Source organism: Sciurus carolinensis, chromosome 11 (assembly GCF_902686445.1).
Source record: "Sciurus carolinensis chromosome 11, mSciCar1.2, whole genome shotgun sequence".
NCBI lineage: Eukaryota > Metazoa > Chordata > Mammalia > Rodentia > Sciuridae > Sciurus > Sciurus carolinensis.
This window is the reverse complement of record NC_062223.1, coordinates 17,432,116-17,452,317: the sequence shown is the minus strand read 5'-3', so window position 1 is coordinate 17,452,317 and position 20,202 is coordinate 17,432,116. Positions and strand designations below refer to the sequence as shown.

At 40.9% G+C, this 20,202-nt stretch overlaps 1 protein-coding gene across 1 annotated transcript in view; it reads right to left on the bottom strand.

Moving 5' to 3' along the window:
- Window positions 1-435: 435 nt before the first annotated feature.
- LOC124959081 (uncharacterized) overlaps window positions 436-20,202 on the bottom strand; it is a 33,369-nt gene continuing 13,602 nt past the window's right edge. Inside the window, 5 exon segments of the mRNA XM_047517724.1 lie at window positions 436-560; window positions 17,574-18,313; window positions 18,346-18,427; window positions 18,430-18,636; window positions 18,639-18,980. Coding sequence (XP_047373680.1) covers window positions 436-560; window positions 17,574-18,313; window positions 18,346-18,427; window positions 18,430-18,636; window positions 18,639-18,980 — 1,496 coding nt within the window.

The following is a 20,202-nucleotide window of genomic DNA, read 5'->3' as shown; positions in this document are numbered from 1 at the left end:
GTAAATAATATGGTAAGTAATGTATGCAGTAGGTTAAAATATGTGAAGTACTGTGGAAAACTGAGGTGTGAATCTTACAATCTAAGTGAGTACTTTCCATATCAGAAATACTGGAATGAAGAACTAGGAGGTAATTATTTACTTTCTAGGCTGAATATAATCTCTAATAATAAATTTGATCAAACATTCACTGAGTTTGTATTTTGTTCCCGACACTCTAATGGGGGCTGGAGCCCATTTAGATACGGTCACTGATCTCACGGAGCTTGTAATTTAGAATGGGTGAGAAATATGTAAAGAAATGTTTGTAACATACATGAAAATTCTGTAATTGATTCACATGAAAGATAGAGTAGTGGCCAGAGGGTGGAATGATAAACTTTTCCTTGCAGGGAATTGATGATCAAAGAAGGATTTGGAAGGGAGGAGACATTTCTACAGTGTCTTGAAGGATGGGAAGCAGTTCTTCTTCAGACTGGCTGCTGAGAGCAGAAGGGTGGGCGGCATTCCTGATGTGGTACACAGACTTAGTGGTGGGCCACCCAGGGCATGTTCAGTTGCTGAAGGGAAGAGTGGAGGAAGAAGAGCAGGCAGGTCTCCAGAGCTCCTTTCTGATGGTCTGAGGTTTGTACTCAATCCCACAGCCCATAGGGGGTCAATGAAGGGTTTAAAATGGGGAAAGGTTGTTACCAGATGCATGTGCAGAAAGATCTCACAGCTTTACACCAGCATGGCTTACTGTCTGAAGGGACATTGATCTTCAATTCAGAGACTGATGACATTATGACCCTGTGTGCATATATGATTACACGATGTAATTCTACATCATGTACATCCAGAAGAATGAGAAGTTACATTCCGTTTATGTATGATGTATCCAAATGCATTCTACTGTCATGTGCAACTAATTAGAACAAATAAAAATAAATGGAGACTCTGATGATAAAACCTTTATGAAAATCATTTGCCTAATGCTATTTTTCCTCCCAAGGATCTTGTCTCTTATCAGGATCCTCCTGGTCTAGGTCTATGATGTGCTGAGTCTGGTAAATCAGATTGTATTCTGGGTTTCTCTAACTTCAGACTAGAGGAAAATAGCCCACATTTGTGCCAAGCCCCAGTAAACTGATCCTGGTTGCCTAACTGGTGGTCATGAGGTTAGAGAAATACAGGGAAATAAATGGTGGATGGTGAGGAAAGCCCCACTGGCTGTTTTGATTGGAAACATCTAGTTTTCTTGATCCTGAAGTGGAGCACAGTCGGCTTAGCTTCCCCTACAGCAATGGATTTAACTTTGCAAGAACCTTCAGCACCCAAAGGGTAGATATTACCAAAGAGGCAGATGACCTGGATTCTAATTTGCTCTCGACATCAGTCACTGCATAGAACTATTCTGGCTCAGTTGTTTGCATATGGAGGATGGAGTTTGCAGGCATCTGTCACTAATGGGGTCCCTGCTCTCTCTTTGGCTTGTCAGTATTCCAAAGTGGTTATTTCAGTAGCCAAAGTCTCCTTCTAGAAATGTTCATGAGACTATGCTACTCTCTTGCTTAAATACTCTCAATGACTCCCTAGTAGTCCTAAATAAAAATCAAGACTCCTAGCTACAGCCTATTTGGTCCATATGAGCTGGAATCTGCCCATCTCTCTGCTTTCAACTGTTCCTTCCTGGTGCTCTTGACTACTGAGCTCATCTCTACCTTGTGACCTTTACATGTGATGTTCCTTCTGCCTGGCAGACTCCTCCGAACCTTTAAGTGATTGTTCCTCATCATTTAGGTTTCTGTTTAAATGTTGCCAACTTCAAGAGACGTCTCTGGACACTGCGTCTAAAATAGCACTCCCACCCCAACTCTGTTCCCTGAGCGTTTTCTCCTTACATGACGTCATCTGTGCATACAACCATCACCACCCCAAATTACATCTTTTAAATTAATGTAGCTATTTGCTTTATTGTGTTAGTGGTACACTGTGGGTGGGCAGGGACTTTGCTGACCTTGTGACTCACTGTATTTCCAGTGGGTAGCTTAGAACTTGGCACATAGTTTGGAACTTAATTAACAAACAAAAACTTCCCCTGTGGATTGTTTAATCTTTGTTAAAATTGTGGTAAAATATAGATAAGATCACCTTGGCCACTTTAACCACTTAATTATACAATTTGGTGGCACCCAGTACATTTACATTGTCATGCAACCCTCTCCACTACTCATCTCCAGAACTATTTCATCCTCCAAACTGAAACTCTGGACCCACCAAATAACTCTCCATTACTCTCCCCCTCCAGCTCCTGGGAACCACTGTTCCACTTTCTGTCTCTGTGGATTCACCTCTTCTATGTTCCTCATGCAAGTGGAATCAGATGACATTTGTGCTTCTGTATCTGGCTTATGTGGCTTAGCACAGTGTTTTCGAGGTTCATCTGTGTTGTGGCTTGTATCAGAACGCCATTGCTTTTGATGAGGGAATACATCGTGTGTGTATGTGCTTATCCATTCACCTGTTGGTGGACAGTGGAGTTTCCTCTTTTTGGCCATTGTGAAAAATGCTGTTACAAATATGGGTATACAGATATCGGTTCAAATCCCTGTTTTCAATTCTTTTGGGTTTGCACTTAGCAGTGCAATTGTTGGCCCATATGGCAGGCTTCATATTTAAGTTTTTGAGGGGCACCCTTGTGTTTCACACTGGCAGCTGCACTACTTTATATTTCTACTGGCAATATACAAGAAATCCAACTTTTTCCACATTTTTGTCAACACTTATTTTGTATTTTTTAAAAATTACTAGCCATCCTAATGGGTATACATGAGTGGCAACTCATTGAGGATTTGGAATTACATTTCTCTAATGACTGGAGCCATTGAGCATTTTTTATGTGATTCTTGGTTATTTATATATCTTTAGAGAAATGTCTCATCAAGCTCTTTGCTCATTTTAGAATTAGGTTGTTTGGGTTGTACGTGTTTCTTTATATGCTGCATGTTAACCCATATGTTATATTATTTACAAATATTTTTTGCCCTTTCTGCAGGCTGCCTTTTTACTCTGTTGATAGCATTATTTGACACACAGAAGTTGCTAATTTTCATGAAATCCCACTTGTTTATTTTTACTTTTATTTCCTATGCTTTTGCTGTCATGTTTAAAAAATTCAAGGCCATGAAAATTTTCTCTGTTTTAGAATTTTTGTGTTAGCCCTATTGTTAGGTATTTGATGCATTTTGAGTTAATTTTTTGCATATTGTAAAAAGGTTCTAATTTTATTCATTTGCATGCAGATACCAGCCTCCCAGCATCGTTTGTTGAAATGTGGCCCTCGACTAATCTTTACTGAGGTCCTTGGTACAATGAGAGGAAAGAGTATAAAAAGTCACTGGATTCCAAGGGAGGGACTCTCAACTCATGTGCAGGTTCACCTTTTCCCTTCTCATCTCTTGTTGGCTCCATTTTTACCAAGAGGCAAGAGAAGCCTGGTAAGGTTAGATGAGCCCAGGTACCATGGCTGAATGGCACCTCTGGTTTTTAAAATTCATTTGTTCTTTTTATATATACATGGCAGTTGAGTGTATTTTGACATCTTACACATACGTGGTTTATAACTTATTCTAATCCCATGCTTGGGTTGGCCACGGTGTGGAGTTTCACTGGTCGTGTAGTCTTATATGAACGTAGGAAAGTTAAGTCTGATTCATTCCACTGTCTTCCCTATTCCCAGCCCTCTCCCTTCCCTTTGTTCCCATTTGTCTAATCCAATGAACTTCTGTTCTTCACCTCCATTTATTGATGGCAACTGTGTTTTAAAGTCGCAGCATAATTCCCAATTGTCAAGCTATGGAATCAAAGTAAGTGTCCATCCATGAATCATGGATAAAGCAAACGTGGTACACACACACACACACACACACACACACACACACACTGAAATACTACCTAAAAAAGAAGGAAAACCTGTCATTTGTGGCCACATGAATGAACTTGGAGAACATTATGTTAAGAGAAACAAGCCAGGCATGAAGAGACAGATACCAAATGATCTAACTAACCTGTGGAACCTTAAAAACAAACAAACAAACAAGAACCTCCCACCAAAACCTGAACTCATAAAAGATGTGAGTAGAATGGTATTTATTAAAGCTAGTGGATGGACCTGGGAGATGTTGGTCAAGGCACAGATTGAGTGAGATTGGAGGAATAAGTTCAAGTGCTCTATTGCGTAACGGGGTCACTATAGTTAACAATGTGTGATATACTTGAAAATCTCTACAAGGGTAGATTTTAAGTTTTCTTACCACAAAAAACAAGTATGTGAATTATATGTTAATGAGTCTAATCATTCCACAGTGGAAGCACATTTCAAGACATCATGTTGCCCACCCTAAATATGTACACTTTTTGTGAATTAAAATATGGCTGCTTTGAGAAGATGGTGTTGCATCAATCTCTTTGTGGTTTCCCTGGGAGAGGGTAAATTCAGATCTACTGGAGACTGAAAGATAGGTTGAAGAATAGTCTTTAGTATGACTGGTGTTTTCATAATAAAAATGAAGTAAGTCAACTTGGGCTGCAAGGATGTCCGGCTGCAAGTACTGGGTAAGGGGCATGAGTGAACGATGCCAGGGGTTCATGGGTATTAACTCACTATAACCAGGGGGACAGCCAGTCCTTGCCGAGCAAAGATATTTCTAGAGGATGGGGCCTATGAAATAATGTTTATTTCCATTTTTCTACTGAGCACCAAACTACCCCAGGCATCAATGTGAATGGTTTTGGTCCTGCTATTACCTTTTTTAAAATTTTTTTATTGCTCCAGGACCTGACATTTCTTTTCCAGTCAGACTCACCATCCACTGCAGGAGAGGAAGCTGGGGTAGAAATACAATCCTGGAAAATTCAGATTATTCCTTTATCAGGAACCTTGGTGGCGAGACCACTGAGTTAACCATGGTTGCTACACTTCCTGGGAGTCGTGAGAGCAGAGACAAGATGTGTGGGGATCCTCTCAGGCCAGGTCAGTGGGCCTGAGTCCCAGGAACTGCAGGTTGAGTGGCATCAAGAGAACCGATGGATATGGAGATCCAGGGCGGTGCAGGTGGGAGCGAGCTCCGGAAGCCATGATGTGACTCGGGGTAGATGGGATGAGAGAGTGAAGCGTGGGAACAATTAAAATCACACCCTTAGAACATGCAAAGTGAGCCGATCGCTGACTTTCCTAAAGAAGGGCCATTCCAATGCACGAAAGCACTGGTTTCCCTTCGTTCTCAGCACGAGCGAACATCCGTTTTAAAATATCATGGCCAATATTTACTTGAAAAGCATCTCAATATTTTAATTTGTGTTTATTTGATTATTAATAAAGTTTAGAATTGTCTCATTTACTTACATCACTTGTATTTATTTTGTAAATTTTTAATGTATTTTGTCAATTTTGGTTTGTAAGACCAATTTGTGTATTAGGGAAATCAGTCCTTTGTCATTTGTATTATAATATTTCCCTAAGTTTGTCTTTTGAGTTTTTATGGTGATTTTTTTTTTCACCTACAGAAAATGTTAAAATTTGGTGTACTTAGAGTTATCTATTTTTTATGGCTGCTAGATTTCAAGTTGTGATTAGGAAAGTTCAAGATCCAATTATTTAGTTGTTAAAAACTTGCTATAATTTCATTTTTAAACATATTATTTACAATTTCATTTTTTATGTCTAAAATCTTGAATTTCTCTTGGAATTTATTTCCCACCTGTGACAGGGCAAGTTTACCCTTCTGGGGTTATTGCTGGGCGACGCGGTCTCCCCCTGGGATCTGAGCATCGGGGTCAGGCACTGAGCTTGGCTGTTGCTAACTGAAGCCAGTGTCCAGCAGAGCGCCAGGTACCTGGTGGGTCCTTAGTTAGCTCTCCAGCACACAGATAAGGTTTTAGAAGATAGAGGGATGAGCCTCAGGAGGATAGCCTCGCTTCCGAATTTTATACTTTAAAAGCAAGAAAAAGAGTCAAACAGTCTAGAAAATGAAAACCAAGAAGGTGAAGGAACTAGAAACCACATGCGACAGAAACAGGGGATCCTTGTTTTAGAGAAAACTCGGTGGGGGAGCCTGTTCCTTTGTCCAGTGTTGAGGAGGTGGTGAGGCTTTGACTTTCAGAGCTGGAGAGAGAACTCTGGAATAAACTGTTCAGAGAAGGAATGGGTTGTCTTTACAGGTCGTAAGCTCCCTTTCCCTGGGGGTGCTCAAGCGGAAACGTTAGGTCTCCACAACGTCTTGGGGGCTGTTGTACAAGATTCACACATCAGAGAACCCAAGCAACTGAGTGATACAGACTGAGACAGTCCATCAGGGAGGGTGGTGAATCATGAACAAAAACCCCTCCCCGGGAAGGGTGGGAGGGGAGGGGGGGAAGGGAAAAAATGGCAGAATGAATCAAACAACATTACCCTATGTAAATTTATGATTGCACAAATGGTATGCCTTTGCGCCATGTGCAGATAGAGAAACAACATGTATCCCATTTGTTTACAATAAAAAGAAAAAAAAAAAAAAAAAAAAAAAAAAAAAAAAAAAACCCTGCCCTATAGGAGCAACCACCTCCGGGCTCTAACCAAGAATTGCCACCTGCTACAAGAAAATGGTTTTTCTTTTTAAAAGAGAGTTTGAAACAATTTTAAAAATGGGAAGTTTCTTGATTTTTAAAATCTTACTTGGGCTAAACAATGCTTCTCTGATGTCTTATTTCTTGAATGACCCACCAGAGTGTGACCCCTGGCTCAGATAATAGTGGCCTGGTACATAGGATGCAGCACGGTCTCTGGATCAGATGACCTTTCAAAACTTCTCTCACTTTGGCTCTCTGATTTCCTGAGCTATATAAATGTGAGGGATTATTAATAGTGTCACTATATCACTAGCATATGACTCAGCTTATGAAAAGAGCAGATAGGTTGGAGGAAGAATTAGGATTTGATGGACGGAAGAAGGTTTCTGGAATTAATCTGCTCTGTATCATTTTATGCCAATAAATATTAATTGCTGGTAATAATAGTGTGGGGGAAGTCACATAAGCAAGTTTTAAGAGGAGAGAAAAGTATTAAGTGGCAATAGAGAGAGAGAGGGAGAGAGAGAAAGAAGGAAAGCAATTTTGGACTAAAACTTGGTGATCAGAAAAGGAAATTAAGAGTCTGAGCACTTCACGCTCAGTCTGGTGAGTGGCCTGGAGACACAGGGTTGTCTGCAGACTGCATTAGTCACTAATAAAGTGGAGTGTTTTGGCTTGGCAATAAAAATCAATGCCGTGGATGTTTTGCTCTGTGGCAAAGCTGAGCGAGTTGGAAAAGAATGGGAATCATTATCACCTCCCAATCCTTCATGATCTCCTTGCATCTTGACAACCATGACTGGGGACGCTGAAAACACAGCCAGGGAGAGATGGCGTTCCCTTCTATCACACCTGAGACCTGAAGAGTGTTTCCTCCCTGAAGTTCTTGGAAAGTTCTTTCTGCAGAATCTTAGGCAGCGGTTCCTTCAGGGCAGACAGATCTTCCAGTGTCCACGCACTACGAGGTCACGATCATGCCTGGTGTGACTCAGCTGTGCCCAGTAACATGGTAGAGGCTGTCACGGCCTCTACCCCTCAGCATTGACTACCCCAGGGCACGCCACCTGCAGGATTCCTCCAGTAAACACCCCTCACTCTTTTCTCAAGGACATTCTCTGCTCTCTAGCTCGTCAGGATGGGAGCTAGGACTGGTAGAGGAGCCGTCAAGAAGGGATGTGGGAAAATTCTCAGAATCCTCATTCCCAGGATGGTCCGGTTCTGAGGTGTGCTCCAGGAGGTCTCCCAGATGCTCCCAGGGGCTTCAGTTTACAGCATGAAGAAGCAGCTCAGGGACCTGGTCTCTTCTGACTTCCTTCCTTTCTTATATCTCTCTTCTCCACTTCCCTTCCTGCACTTCTTGGGGTCACCTCTTAAGTAAATGACTTGCTCTCAAATCTCCATCTCAGGGTCTGATTCTAGGAAAGCCCAGTCTACCACAGAAAACAAGGAACTTGCTGTGCAGGCTAATCCAGGGGAATCATAATTCTGTGTTAATGGCCAAATTGGGTCACCTTCAAAATTCACTTACTGATGTCCTAACTTTCAGTACCTCAGGATGTGACTTTATTTAGACATAGAATCTTTATAGAGGCAATCAATTAAAAATAAGGTCATTAGGTTGGCCCTAATCCAATATAAAAAGGGAAAATTTGGACACAAAAGGCCAGCACAGTGAAATGACTGGTGACAAGATGTTTCCCATCTTTCAAGCTTCATCCTCCACCTGACACCCTCTCAGGCTCTCTTAGTAAGGGATTGTTAGTTGTGGCAAATAGATATCATTTCAAGCTACCTCGGTAACAGTGGGGGGATTTTATTGTCAAGATAAAATAGACAATTTCAAGGATAAGGGTGCTGAATGCAGCTAGGCATCATGGGAACTGGATTCTAAGAGCTCCTGGGAACCAAAGCTTTGTTCTCATATCTCAGGGGTGTTGTGGTTTGACTCATCTGTGCTTCACTGATTCTTTTTGAGTCCTTTGACCAATGTCCTCTGTACAGGACCTAAATATGGCCACTATTCCTAAAATATATGAAAATAGTCAGTTCAAGTTCTTACCACCAAAATGGCTACAGAATCTGTTTCTTGGTTAAAATTCTTTAGAGAAGGAAGCATGAGTCAGCTGACCTGTCTCATTACTTCTATTGTCCACCATGCATTCAGATGAGGTTGGGGCACATGACATGGACATGGTTGCACAGATTTGATGTGCCTTACATATTTTTATTAGTGAGAGTTTTAAAAGAAATAGACCATGTCTGGGGGTATCAATTCCAAACCATGTCTGTTATCCATGCATTCAGATCCAAGTCCCTGCTGCATCACACATCTTTGAAAAGTCTGCCAAAGCCCACCATAGATCTCTTGGAACACTGCTTATTTTCAGTCATGGATACGCCATAGCCAATAGGATAGAAATAGATTTGTAGTAACCGAAGTGGTCCCACCTTCATGGCCATAGATCATTAGGACAGAGGAGGCCACCCAATTCATGGAGGGCTTATATGAGACCCTTTTGTAGGAATTTGGAGTTGGGGCTGTATAAGACTGGCATTTTCAAGGGACTAGACCTGTAGTGTGTGCCACAGGACCTGGGGTTGGCCATATTCTGCCATGTGGACTGAATTGCCAAGGAAGCATTCTTTAGACACAAAGAAATATGAAGTTGATGTGCAGAGAGAAACAGAGATGAGGGATGGAGAAGGAAGGTTCCATGGTTTCCTCATGGCTCTTTAGGAGTAGTGTTTCCTGATGGAATGTGTCCTCTGAGATACTCCTCAGTTCTTTTAAACACAAATGTCCCTTTTAAATATCTTAATCTCATTTGAGTTTGTTTCTGATTCTTGCCTTCAAATAACTAATATGTAATCAGAAATATCAGAAGTAACATGCAAAATCAGGTCTTCAGAAAACAAAGCATTATCATCTGTGACAGTTATGGTGATATCGGAAACTTCCTCATCCTATGACGAGAAACTATTCCGTGGAAGGTGCTGGCAAAGGGATTGGTGGATTGTCAATCATTTTGATTTCAATCTTGTGCCCCAGAAATGGAGACATTAGGGGTCTTGTATAAATATCTGGATATTAGAGTATTATTTTCTTCTTGTGTCTTTGGTAGGAAGTGACAAGATATATAAGTAGATGATCATTCAGGACTTCCTACATGGAGAAAATACAGAAGCTACACAGCTGATATTACAGAGATCCAGATTAAAAAGTCAACCATTAAATTGGTGATAGCTTGGAAGAATTGAATAATCTTTAACAGCTTCCTCCACCCTCAAACCTGTAATAGATCTTCTTATTGCAGGCAGCTTGTCATGAGCCAATTCATGAAGAGTGTATGCACTTTGGATTTTATTTTGAAGGTGATGAAGATGGTGGAATACGGGAAAGATATTTCAGCTTTTGTGTAAAGAACTGACATAAGGGAGGCTAAGAGTGAGAGCAGAGACCAGTTTGAAAACAATTGACAATAAGTCTAAGACATTTTGTAATCAACTGATCTAGGATGGTAATGATGGAGAAGGTCAGGTTTGAGATTTTATTTGGAGTTAGATTTAACAAGATTTACAGAAAGTATAGCTGATTTTGTTTTTTAAAGATATCCATACCAAGTTACATGCACCCACACTTTCTTCTTGAAATATGATGTTGATATATGCTTCCATTGAGATGTAAGGGTCTATGATCCTTCCTCTCAAATCCAGGCAAATCTTAGTAGGTAGTTCAACCAATAGAATGTGGAGGAAGTGACACTGTTAATGATGTAAGTCCTGTACAGCAAGATGGCTTCTGCATGGCTCCCACTTTTGCTTGGGATATTTGCCCAAAGAACTCTGCCACCATTTTGTGAGGAAGCTTATCGTACATGAGGAGGCCATGGGAGGAGGGTTATGGCCACAGTTCTGCTAGTCCTTCAACTGCAGCCAGTTTAAACTTCTAGACATGCAAGGGAGTGAATTAATACAGCCACCAGCCCTTCTGTATTGTAGCTGTGACCCTACTATGTCCTGTCTGAACCCCTTAATCCAAGAACCCATGAGGAATAATAAATGATTGTTGTTGTCTGAAGCCATTGAGTTTGGGAATAATTTATTATGTGGCAATAGACAACTACAGATTAGATGAAGGATATAGGAAGAAAAAGGGAAGACCTGGATGCCTCTGAAGATTTTGATTAGAGGCAGCAGAACATTTATTTTCCTTGAATTTTTTTTTTAGTGCACTATAGTTGTTCATAATAGTGAGGTTCACTTAAACATATTCATAAATGCATATAACATAGTTTTCTCCATTTCAGTCTTCAGTCTTGTCCCTTTCCCTCCCCTCCTTCATCTCCTGATCCCCTTATTCTACTCTATTGGTCTTCCTTCTATTTATTTATTTTTAAATTGGTGCATTGTGGTTATATATAAAATTAGAATGCACTGTGGTATGTTCACACCTGCATGCAGCATAATCTGGTCATCTTATTCCCCAGTTCTTCCCCTTCCCTTTCTCCACTCCTCCTTTTCCCTTGGTCTCCTGCTTCTACTCTACTGCTTTCCCTTCTATACGAACAGAAAATTCTTTTAAAAGTGGACTCCTGAGTCCTCCCTGGGAATATTAGGTTTGAGATTGTGACCCCCCAGCACCCTTTCCACACTGCTCTTGCTCTGTCTTTTCTTTCATTTTTTCTCATTAAATTTTTGTTTTAATGGGTCTCAAAATTCTGTGACAGATATTTGGTCAAGTTGTTTCCATTAAAAAGTACTGAGTTTAAAAAACTAATAACTTCAATCTTCCCCACACCCAAAAACAAATGATCCACAAAACATTCTCCTTTCCTTCTGAAGGTTTTACCATGCAGTGTCATCATTAACCAGTCTTTTATTATTAAACTTAAATGGCCAATTGAGACAAACAGTTCTTTTTTTTTTTAATTTTTTTTTTACGTTTACAAGGGTAATGATGTTTATTTTATTTTTCCCCTCCCCCCCACCCCTCCCACCCCTCTTTTCCCTCTACACAGTCCTTCTTTCCTTCATTCTTACCGCTCTCCTTAGCCTAACTCTAAACCTAACCCTAAACCTAATGCTAGCCCCTCCCACCCCCCATTATATGTCCTCATCCGCTTATCAGCGAGATCATTCGTCCTTTAGTTTTTTGAGATTGGCTTATCTCACTTAGCATGATATTCTCCAATTTCGACCATTTGCCTACAAATGCCATAATTTTATCATTCTTCATTGCGGAGTAATATTCCATTGTATAAATATGCCACAGTTTCTTTATCCATTCATCAACTGAAGGGCATCTAGGTTGGTTCCACAATCTGGCTATGGTGAATTGAGCAGCAATGAACATTGATGTGGCTGTATCTCTGTAGTATGCTGATTTTAAGTCCTTTGGGTATAGGCCAAGGAGTGGGATAGCTGGGTCAAATGGTGTTTCCGTTCCAAGCTTTCTGAGGAATCTCCACACTGCTTTCCAGAGTGGCTGCACTAATTTGCAACCCCACCAGCAATGTATGAGTGTTCCTTTTTCACCACATCCTCGCCAACACCTATTGTTGCTTGTATTCTTGATAATCGCCATTCTAATTGGGGTGAGATGAAATCTTAGGGTAGTTTTGATTTGCATTTCCCTTATTACTAGGGATGTTGAACATTTTTTCATATATCTGTTGATTACTTGTACATCTTCTTCTGTGAAGTGTCTGTTCATTTCCTTAGCCCATTTGTTGATTGGATTATTTGTATTCTTCGTGTAGAGCTTTTTGAGTTCTTTATAGATTCTGGAAATTAGCGCTCTATCTGAGGTATGGTTGGCAAAGATATTCTCCCACTCTGTAGGCTCTTTCTTCGCATTGCTGATAGTTTCCTTTCCTGAGAGAAAGCTTTTTAGTTTGAATCTATCCCAGTTGTTGATTCTTGCTTTTATTTCTTGTGCTATGGGAGTCCTGTTAAGAAAGTCTGATCCTAAGCCAACAAGTTGAAGATTTGGACCTACTTTTTCTTCTATAAGATGCAGGGTCTCTGGTCTGATTCCGAGGTCCTTGATCCATTTTGAGTTGAGTTTTGTGTAGGGTGAGAGATAGGGGTTTAATTTCATTCTACTGCATATGGTTTTCCAGTTTTCCCAGCACCATTTGTTGAAGAGGCTATCTTTTCTCCATTGCATATTGTTGGAACCTTTGTCTAGTATGAGAAAATTGTATTTATTTGGGTTTGTGTCCATGTCCTCTATTCTGTACCATTGATCTACCTGTCTATTTTGGTACCAATACCATGCCGTTTTTGTTACTATTGCTTTGTAGTAGAGTTGAAGATCTGGTATTGCAATACCCCCTGCTTCGCTCTTGCTACTGAGGATTGCTTTAGCTATTCTAGGTTTTTTATTCTTCCAGATGAATTTCATAATTGCTTGCTCTATTTCTGCAAGGTACATCATTGGGATTTTAATTGGAATTGCATTGAATCTGTATAGCACTTTAGGTAGTATAGCCATTTTGACGATATTAATTCTGCCTATCCAGGAACTTGGGAGATCTTTCCATCTTCTAAGGTTTTCTTGAATTTCTTTCTTTAGTGTTCTGTAGTTCTCATTCTAGAGGTCTTTCATCTCTTTTGTGAGATTGATTCCCAAGTATTTTATTTTTTTCGATGCTATTGTGAATGGGGTAGTTTTCCTAATTTCTCTTTCTGAAGATTCATCACTTATGTATAAAAATGCATTGGATTTATGAGCATTGATCTTGTAACCTGCTACTTTACTGAATTCACTTATGAGTTCTAAAAGTTTTCTGGTGGAATTTCCAGGTTCCTCTAAATATATAATCATGTCATCAGCGAACAGGGATAGTTTGAGTTCTTCTTTTCCTATTCGTATCCCTTTAATTTCCCTGGTTTGTCTGATTGCTCTGGCTAGAGTCTCAAGGACGATGTTGAATAGAAGCGGTGAAAGAGGGCATCCCTGCCTTGTTCCAGTTTTTAGGGGGAACGCTTTCAGTTTTTCACCATTTAGAATGATATTAGCCATGGGCTTAGCGTAGATGGCCTTTATAATGTTTAGGAATGTTCCCACTACCCCAATTTTTTCTAGTGTTTTGAGCATGAAGGGATGCTGTATTTTATCGAATGCTTTTTCTGCATCTATTGAAATAATCATGTGATTCTTAACTTTAAGTCTGTTGATATGATGAATGACATTTATTGATTTCTGAATGTTGAACCAACCTTGCATCCCTGGAATAAAACCCACTTGATCGTGGTGCACTATCTTTTTAATATATATTTGTATGCGGTTTGCTAAAATTTTGTTGAGAATTTTTGCATCGATGTTCATTAAGGATATTGGTCTGAAATTTTTTTTCCTCGATGTGTCTCTGTCTGGTTTAGGTATCAGGGTGATATTGGCTTCATAGAAGGAGTTTGGTAGGGTTCCCTCCTCTTCTATTTCATGGAATAGTTTGAGGAGTATTGGAATGAGCTCTTCTTTAAAGGTTTTGTAGAACTCGGCTGAGAACCCATCTGGTCCTGGACTTTTCTTTGTTGGTAGGCTTTTGATGACCTCTTCTATTTCATTGCTTGAAATTGGTTTATTTAAGTTGTGTATGTCCTCCTGGTTCAGTTTAGGTAGTTCATATGTCTCTAGAAATTTGTTGATGTCTTCGAGGTTTTCTGTTTTGTTGGAGTATAGATTTTTGAAATAGCTTCTAATTATGTTTTGTATTTCAGTCGTGTCTGTTGTGATGTTTCCCTGTTCATTCCGAATTTTAGTAATTTGAGTTTTCTCCCTCTTTCTCTTTGTTAGTGTGGCTAAGGGTTTATCAATTTTATTTATTTTTTCAAAGAACCAACTATTTATTTTGTTAATTTTCCCGATTGTTTCTTTTGTTTCGATTTCGTTGATTTCGGCTCTGATTTTAACTATTTCCTGTCTTCTACTACTTTTGGTGTTGGTCTGCTCTTCTTTTTCTAGTGCTTTGAGCTGTAGTGTTAAGTCGTTTATTTGTTGATTTCTACTTCTTTTTTTGAATGCACCCCATGAAATAAATCTTCCTCTAAGTACTGCTTTCATAGTGTCCCAGAGATTTTGATATGATGTGTCTTTGTTCTCGTTTACTTCTAAGAATTTTTTTATTTCCCTCCTGATGTCTTCTGTTATCCATTCATCATATAATAGTGTATTATTTAGTCTCCAGGTATTGGAGAAGTTTCTGTTTTTTATTCTGTCATTTATTTCTAATTTCAATCCATTATGATCTGATAGAGTACAAGGTAGTATCTCTATCTTCTTGTATTTGCTAACAGTAGCTTTGTGGCATAAAATATGGTCTATTTTAGAGAAGGATCCATGTGCTGCTGAGAAGAAAATGTATTCGTTCTTTGTTGGATGGTATATTCTATATATGTCCGTTAAGTTAAATTGCTGATTTTGTTGTTGAGATCTATAGTTTCTTTATTCAATTTTTGTTTGGACGATCTATCCAGTGGTGAGAGAGGTGTGTTAAAATCGCCTAGTATTATTGTGTTGTGGTCTATTTGATTTCTGGAATTGAGAAGGATTTGTTTGACGTACGTGGATGAGCCAATGTTCGGGGCATAGATATTTATGATTGTTATGTCTTGCTGATTTATGCTTCCCTTAAGCAGCATGTAATGTCCTTCTTTATCCCTTCTGACTAGTTTTGGTTTGAAGTCCACATTATCTGAGATGAGGATGGATACTCCAGCTTTTTTGCTGTGTCCGTGTGCATGGTATGTTTTTCCCCATCCTTTCACCTTTAGTCTATGGGTGTCTCTTTCTATGAGATGAGTCTCTTGCAGGCAGCATATTGTTGGATTTTTCTTTTTAATCCAATCTGCCAGTCTGTGTCTTTTGATTGATGAATTCAGGCCATTAACATTCAGGGTTATTATTGTGATATGATTTGTATTCCCAGTCAATTGACTCATATTTGTTTTTGACATGATTTGGTTTCTCCTTTATTTGGCTATTCCTTTAGGTTAGTGCCTCCTGTTGCTGATTTGCATCGTTGTTTTTCATCTCTTCCTCATGGAATATTTTGCTGAGAATGTTCTGTAATGCTGGCTTTCTTTTTGTAAATTCCTTTAGCTTTTGTTTATCATGGAAGGATCTTATTTCATCGTCAAATTTGAAGGTAAGTTTTGCTGGGTATAAGATTCTTGGTTGGCATCCGTTTTCTTTCAGGGCTTGGTATATGTTGTTCCAGGCCCTTCTAGCTTTTAGGGTCTGGATTGAAAAATCTGCTGATATTCTTATTGGTTTCCCTCTGAATGTAATTTGATTCTTTTCTCTCGCGGCCTTTAAAATTCTGTCTTTATTTTGTATGTTAGGTATTTTCATAATAATGTGCCTTGGTGTGGGTCTGTTGTAATTTTGTATGTTTGGAGTTCTATAAGCCTCTTGTACTTGGTTTTCCATTTCATTCTTCAGATTTGGGAAATTTTCTGTTATTATTTCATTGAATAGATTGTTCATTCCTTTGGTTTGTTTCTCTAAGCCTTCCTCAATCCCAATAATTCTTAAATTTGGCCTTTTCATGATATCCCATAATTCTTGTAGATTCTGTTCATGATTTCTTACCATCTTTTCTGTTTGGCCAACTTTGCTTTCAGGATTAAATAATTTGTCTTCAATGTCTGAGGTTCTGTCTTCCAGGTGTTCTATCCTATTGGTTATGCTTTCTATGGAGTTTTTAACTTGGTTTATTGTTTCCTTCATTTCAAGGATTTCAGTTTGGTTTTTTTTCAGTATCTCTAACTCTTTATTGAAATGATCTCTTGCTTCCCGTATTTGGTCTTTTAACTGTTGATTGGTGCGATCATTTAATGCCTGCATTTGCTCTTTCATCTCCTCCTTCAATGCCTGCATTTGCTCTTTCATCTCCTCATTAGCTTCCCTGATCGTTTTAATTATGTACATTCTGAACTCCCTTTCTGACATTTCTTCTGCTGTGCTGTCATTGGGTTTTATTGATGTAGTATCTAGGTTTGTTTGGGACATTTTCTTCCCTTGTTTTCTCATATTGGTCAGTTGTCAGTGGGACCCTGAGATATTGCAGTTTTCCGCTATTGGCTAATAGCGTCCCGGTAGATTTCCAGTGTATCACCTCCCAGCCTTCAGTAGCCTGATGTCTTGGAGGAATCTGATAAAGCAGCTCATCCGAAGAAAACTGCCCCTAGCCCCTTACTGGTTCCACGGTTTGGAACTGGCTCTGTGCGGAAATGCTCTCACTGTGGGCCTGCACCATGCAGCTGGCCGTGTGGGAGGAGCCCACTGCCGGAGTGTGGAAGGCTACCTTAGGAAGACTCTAGCTGCCCTGCCTGGCTCCGATAAGCCACCTCTATCTGGGCCTGCCACCCGGGCCGAGCTTTACCCAGTGGGCAGACTCACCCGTGGCTCTATTTCAGTCCGAGTCTCTCAATGCCTCCCCTTCTTAACTCCTGGGTTCTGGAGCGACTGGGGGTGCAGTCTCCCTCTAGGCCGCCATCTTGGATCGCCCCGTGAAGAGAGCCTGCAGCCAGAGTGGGCAGAGCCGCCTGAAGAGGTCTCTGGGTGCCCTGCCCTGATCCCAGAGGCTGCTTGCAGATCGAGGCTCTCCGCTGGTTCGTTGCCGGAGTATGCTGCGCTGCAGTGGCTCCGAGACTCGGAGCTTGTTCTGGTCAGAAAGGCTCTCACTAGCAGGCCAGTTCCGTCCTGAGAACCTGGAGAAGCTGGCTGTGTGGGCGGGGCCCACCGCCGGAGTGCGCAGGGCTGCCTGTGGATGACTCTAGCTGCCCTGCCCAGCTCCGATAAGCCACCTCTATCTGGGCCTGCCACCCGGACCGAGCTTTACCCAGTGGGCAGACTCACCCGTGGCTCTATTTCAGTCCGAGTCTCTCAATGCCTCCCCTTCTTAACTCCTGGGTTCTGGAGCGACTGGGGGTGCAGTCTCCCTCTAGGCCGCCATCTTGGATCACCCCCGACAAACAGTTCTGAGACCACTCCTCCACCCTGATTAAGACTGGGGTGGCAGGTGTTAGGGGAAATATTTGTTTAGACTTCTGAGCTTTCTGGGCTGACTTGGTGGCCTTGTTGGCTCCAGCAGCCTTCTTGTTCACTGCTTTGATGACACTCACAGCAACTGTCGGCCTCATATCACAAAGAGCAAAATGACCCAGAGGAGGATAGTCAGAGAAGCTCTCAACGCACGTGGAATCATCACCAGATTTTAAGAATTTAGGACCATCTTCCAGCTTTTTACCAGAATGGAAATCAATATTTTCTTTTAGCTGAGCAAACTTGCAAGCAATGTGAGCTGTGTGCCAATCCAGTCCAGGGGCATAGCCAGCACTGATTTGGCCTGGATGGTTCAGGATAATCACCTGAGCAGTGAAACCAGCTGTTTCCATTGGTGGGTTGTTTTTGCTGTCACCAGCAACATTGCCATGACGAACATCTTTGACAGACACATTCTTGACCTTGAAGTCCACATTATCTCCAGGAAGAGCTTCAGTCAGAGCTTCAGGGTGCATTTCAATGGACTTTACTTCACTTGTGACATTGACTGGAGCAAAGGTGACCACCATGCCAGGCTTGAGAACACCAGTTTCCACTTGGCCCACAGGGACAGTACCAATACCACCAATTTTGTAGACATCCTGGAGGGGCAGACGCAAGGGCTTGTCAGTTGGACAAGTTGGTGGCAGGATGCAATCTAAAGCTTCAAGTTGGTTCCACAGGCACTGCCATCTTTATGGGTGACTTTCCATCCCTTGAACCCAGGCAGATTAGCACTTGACTCCAACATGTCGTCACCATTCCAACCAGAAATTGTCACAATGCTACTGTCTTAGGGTTGTAGTCAATTTTCCTAATGTAGGTGCCAACTTCCTGGTATCTCTTCCGTCTGTAGCATGGCTCAGTGGAATCCACTTTGCTAACACCAACAGTTAGTTGTTTCATACCCAGTGTGTAAGCCAGAAGGGGTCTGCCCATTCTTGGAGATACCAGCTTCAATTCACCAACACCAGCAGCAACAATCAGGACAGCAAGTCAGCCTGAGAAAGGCCTGTAATCAGGCTTTGGATAAAGCCTCTTTGTCCTGATTTTGCATCAATGATAGGCACGTAAAACTTGCTGGTCTCAAATTTCCACAGGGAGATGTCAAAGGCGACATTATGCTCACGCTCAGCTTTCAGGGTATCCAAGACCCGGGCATACTTGAAGGAACCCTTTCCCATCTCAGCAGCTTCCTTCTCAAAATTTTCAGTGGTTCTTTTGTTGATTCCACCACCTTGGTAGATCAGATGGACAGTAGTGGTGGACTCCCCGGAATCTAAATCTATGTCTCTGATGACAATGATGTTGATGTGAGTCTCTTCTTTTCCCATTTTAGCTTTGATTTAGCAATGGTTTTCATGCCATCTGTGTTCTGGTGGCAAACCCACTGAGAAAAGGCCCTTTGCTGTATGTTGAACACAGCGTGTTTACTCCCCTTCTAGCTTACCATGATGGAATCACACACAGATACTTTGTAATATATGGAAGTGACCCAGGGTCACAAGTGGGTTGAATCACAAGTTTCTCTTAACTCAGTTTAAGCCAGTTAGGATAATTTCCTGGGAATTTAAAAGTAGATTAAGAGAGTTAAGAGGTATGTGTACAACTAAACCAAAAACATCTAAACTTGGATGCTTGAATTTATATATTCTGTACAGCAGAATGGGTAGAAGGCGGGAGAGAGGGAGATGAGAGAGAGAGAGAGAGAGAGAGAGAGAGAGAGAGAGAGAGAGAGAGAATGAATATGCAAAGAATGAATTTGTATAATAGATGGACAGAAAGTGCTGCCTGACTTCCCACAGTTTCCAGTCCTTCCTCAGTCCAACTGTAACACTGGCTTGAGTTCTGAATATACATTTTTTTTTATTTTGGTACTTGGGACTGAACCCAGGGGTGCTCAACCACTCAGCCATATCCCTAGCCCCCTTTAAAAAATAGTTTTATAAAGAGAAGGGTTGCTTGGTGTCTCACTAAGTTGCTGAGGCTGGTTTGATCTTGCTCTCCTCCTGCCTCAGCCTCCTGAGCTGCTGGGATTACAGGAGTGTGCAACTGTGCCCTGCCTTGAATATACATATTCTTATAATAAAATTTATTTTGTGTTGTACAAGCTTGTTCAAGTTGTCTAGGGTGACTTGCAACTGAAATGTCCCAGCTCTTTAGTTATACTGTTAACCAGAGATTCCTTTCCTTTTCAGTAGGCAATACCAACCTCAAGGTTCCTTGAAATGGCATTGCTAGGAGACTTCCTGGACACACAGAGCTCTCTTTCTCTCACCTGTGAGGCCTCCTGGACACCCAGAGCTCCAACTCACTTGCTCAAGGTACATACAGATCTTGACCTGATGGTGCTAATTGACAACTTGATACTCCATCCTGATCATGCTGGTTTGGTTAAGATTTACACATGTCATTACTACATGGGAACTTTTGGGTTACATCTTAGAGAAACAAGAAAAGGAAGGAGTCCTTGAAGATTCCTAACAATTATTCTCTTTGTAGCTGTGTAATGTGCTAACATTCCATTATTTTCACCAGTTAGTAGTAATGAGTTATCGTTG